This window comes from Triticum dicoccoides, chromosome 6B (genome assembly GCF_002162155.2).
Source record: "Triticum dicoccoides isolate Atlit2015 ecotype Zavitan chromosome 6B, WEW_v2.0, whole genome shotgun sequence".
In the NCBI taxonomy this organism is placed as follows: Eukaryota; Viridiplantae; Streptophyta; class Magnoliopsida; order Poales; family Poaceae; genus Triticum; species Triticum dicoccoides.
Window position 1 is genome coordinate 692,462,872 of NC_041391.1, and position 3,713 is coordinate 692,466,584.

Sequence of the window (3,713 nt, forward strand, 5' to 3'; positions counted from 1 at the left end):
ACTCATGTCTTTGTTACATTCGAAAACAGAAAGGAAACCCGTCTTCTTGTGTAACTAGCTAAGGGTGTTTTAGCATGGCAAGCCAGGCCAGGGTTGGCCTACCTTGGCTGCTTTCCAACTAATAACTGACCTAAAAGGAGCAGCAGACGCCATGGCTGCTCGGCGAGATAATGTTTCCTACTCCTGCGTCGTACAATCTCAAACCACGGGTACTATTTAGAATGCCGCCGTGACGGGCGTAGATGTACCGACCAGAACAGGACAACAGGTAATGGCGCGGCAAGACGCCGGCGAGCGCGCTTCGGACAAGGCAAGGGAGTGTCTCCTCCCTCGTCCGCGATCGAGCACGCACGTAATAACGGGCGGGATACGCGCATTGTCGGTGATAGAGACGGCCGAGCAGCTGAATTGCATCGGATTGGCTTGAACAAATCGCTCTTCGCAGCCTGCTTCGTCCGCTGTATTTGAATATGGCTAGCTAGTGGCTCGGTGCTCGGTTTAGCCCAGAACATTTTTTACCCCGGAAGAGACAGAAGTCTCATGTGATGTGACTCCTCTCTGATGCGAGTGTAATTGATTACTGGCTGAGACAGCTTGCCACCATCAATCGGACAGCTATGTCCATGTATGTACGTAGTACCTACCTCTTTTGTTTTGTCAGCCCCTCCAAAAAAAGACACACAACTTGGTTGCCAGGAGGTCTGGAGGTACAAACATTATCATGTGCAACTACTCGATAAGCCACCCGTCGCCATGTGCAATCGTGCATCGTTCCTGGAGCTCTGCCCGCGACGACGATAGTCCCACGAAATGGATGCATCATGGATCTGATTCAGAGACGCATGTGTAGCAGGCAGCCTGCATAAACAACCATATCCCCATTTGATTGGCTCCAAATTAACGGAATCGGAATGAAAAAAATAGGGCGCTACAGAAAATAGCGCGGCCCCTAAAAATATGCTATTAGTATGCTATAGCGCGCTACAACGTGCTATTAGCGAGACATTAGACACAAATTAATTTAGCGACGCAACTCTTTACACGCTATAGCGTGCTATTAGCGGCGCTATAGCGCGCTATTTTTTCAATGTTCGGATGCTTTGCTTCGTTCCCCATCCGAACCCCTCGCGGCCTCCCCTGTTTGACCTTGAGATGGCGATGCTATCCATAGTTCCATACACACATCATCCTGCCTATAAGTACCACATCCTATCTTTGCTCAATCCACACCCAGGAAGCGCACGACAGCTATAGCACCAAGCTGATAGGAAGCAATCATTGGCCAGTCGATCATGGCGAGGATTCAGCTTTCTGCCATAGCGGCCTTCGCCGTCTTCCTCGCGCTGGCCGCCCCCTCCATTGCCGGCGACCCCGACATGCTCCAGGACGTCTGCGTCGCCGACCTGAAATCCTGTGAGTCATCACTTCTGCTCAATTATACACACATCTTTGTTTCTCAACTTCGTTGTGTGCTGGCTCTTGCTGACATGGCGTTTTCTTGAAAACGGCAGCGATCAAGCTGAACGGGTTCCCGTGCAAGGCGGAGATCACGGCGGACGACTTCTTCTTCGCCGGTCTCAAGAAGCCCGGCAACACAAACAACCCTGCAGGGTCGAACGTCACGGCGGCGAACGTGCAGTCATTCCCCGGGGTGAACACGCTTGGTGTGTCAATGGCGCGCATCGACTACGCGCCGGGAGGCCAGAACCCGCCGCACACCCACCCGCGTGCCACTGAGATTATCTTTGTACTCGACGGAGTCCTCGAGGTGGGCTTCATCACCACTGCCAACAAGCTCTTCACCAAGACCATCACCGTCGGAGACGTGTTCGTCTTCCCGCGTGGGCTCGTGCACTTCCAGCAAAACAGGGGACATGTCCCCGCCTCTGTCATCGCCGGCTTCAACAGCCAGCTCCAGGGCACGCAAGCCATCGCCACCACGCTCTTCGCTGCCGCGCCGCCAGTGCCTAGCGACGTGCTGGCCAAGGCCTTCCGGGTCGGTACTGAAGAGATCGACGCCGTCAAGGCCAAGTTTCAGTAGTGTGGGTGCCTCCGGAGTTGGCAACTCTCCATCCGTTTCGGAAGAATAACGGTGTGTTCATTGCTGAATAAATGATACTCAAGCGAGCTGTAGCGTGCAGTTGATTTGTTGATGTGTATGTTCCATTTGTTTTCTTTAAAATAATACGAAATTGTTTCTCATTCACATAGTGTATGTTCACTTTAGTAACGTGTCCTCCATTTCTTGATGTGTATATTACATTCGATCCATTCCATGACCGGAAATTCGCAGGGGCACGCAGGTGCAGGAGCACACACCTGCCTAGCCGCGTTGGTCACCCTATTGCCTCGCAATCGGCAAAATCGCTGGTCCCACACAAGGGTACAATAATTTTTAAGTTTTTGTTTTTGAAATTTACATTTTTGTCGGTCGCATGTTCTGAAACATACAATTTTGTACCAAGTTTCAGTAGTTGAAACTTTTTTGTCGGTCACGGGGGTCTAAAATTCACGATTTTGTTGGTAGCCGTACCAAGTTTCAATAGTTGAAACTTAATGAAAATTTAAAAATTCATCCAAACTTATTCAAAATGGATCTCATTTGAAAGCACTCATCATCAGAAATGCGAACATGCAAACGCTATTTAATTTGGTTGGTTCAAAAGATAACAATGATTGAAAATCGCATGCCAAAAGAAAAAGGGGGCTGCATGCCCCGCAGCTGTACTAAAAATCCTCTCACATTCCTTGACGTGTATGTTACATTATTTATTTTCAACTTGTCAACAAATTTATAATTTGGTTGATTTCCCAAGATATGTTCTACATGGACTAAACAACAACAACAAAAGTCTACTCTAAAAGAACGAGCAAACAAGCGTGTGTTTGGCTTTGATTGTTCGACATTTTTTCGGTTGCGGGATCTAAAATTCATGATTTTGTCGGTCGCCCGTACCAAGTTTCAATAGTTGAAACTTAATGGAAATTTAAAAAATCATACAAACATATCCAAAATGGATCTCGTTTGAAAGCCCTCATCACCAGAAACATGAACATGCAAACGAAATTCGATTTGGACTTTTGGTTCAAATTAAAGATATAAATGATTGAAAATCGCGTGCCAAAATAAAAAGGGGGTTGTGTGCCCACGCACCTATGCTAGAAATTATCTCGCATTCCTTGACATGTATGTTACATTAGTTATTTTCAACTTGTCAACAAATTTATAACTTTGCAGATTTCCTAAGATTCGTTCTACATAGACTAAACAAGAACAAAAGTCTACTCTAAAGAACGAGCAAACAAGCGCGTGTTTGGCTTTGATTGTTCAACATTTGTACACACACAAATGTTCTCATCTCAAAAGTCGACCTTTTATGTATCTTACAAGCTGGAATGGCGAAGAAACTAAAAGTGGCCACATTTCATTGGTGTTCCCACGGTTGCTCTCTCTTGCCCACGCCCACAACGGCGTTGCAAATGTCGGTTGTTGTATGTAATTCAATATTTACCAATGTTGTTATTGTTGTGCACACTCCTAAATGAATAGGTAGGAATAGTTCAAAAATGACCTTCACAAAAGTTGTTTTGGACAAACATTCTATGCAAGGTGTGTGATGTTCACGCTAGATGGTTTATTGGGCCGACCAGACCCACTCATCTTTCATCCATGTCTCTTGCTACCTCTGTGCGACCTATGCCCACCTCAATGT

The 3,713-nt window shown here is 46.8% G+C and overlaps 1 protein-coding gene across 1 annotated transcript; it reads left to right on the forward strand.

Annotated features, from left to right (window-relative positions):
* Window positions 1-1,221: 1,221 nt before the first annotated feature.
* LOC119326554 (germin-like protein 1-1) lies at window positions 1,222-2,206 on the forward strand. Its single transcript, XM_037600187.1, has 2 exons — window positions 1,222-1,413; window positions 1,512-2,206. Exons 1-2 carry the CDS (start codon window positions 1,293-1,295, stop codon window positions 2,039-2,041), a joined length of 651 nt encoding a protein of 216 aa, XP_037456084.1. The 5' UTR covers window positions 1,222-1,292; the 3' UTR covers window positions 2,042-2,206.
* The last annotated feature ends 1,507 nt before the right edge of the window (window positions 2,207-3,713 follow it).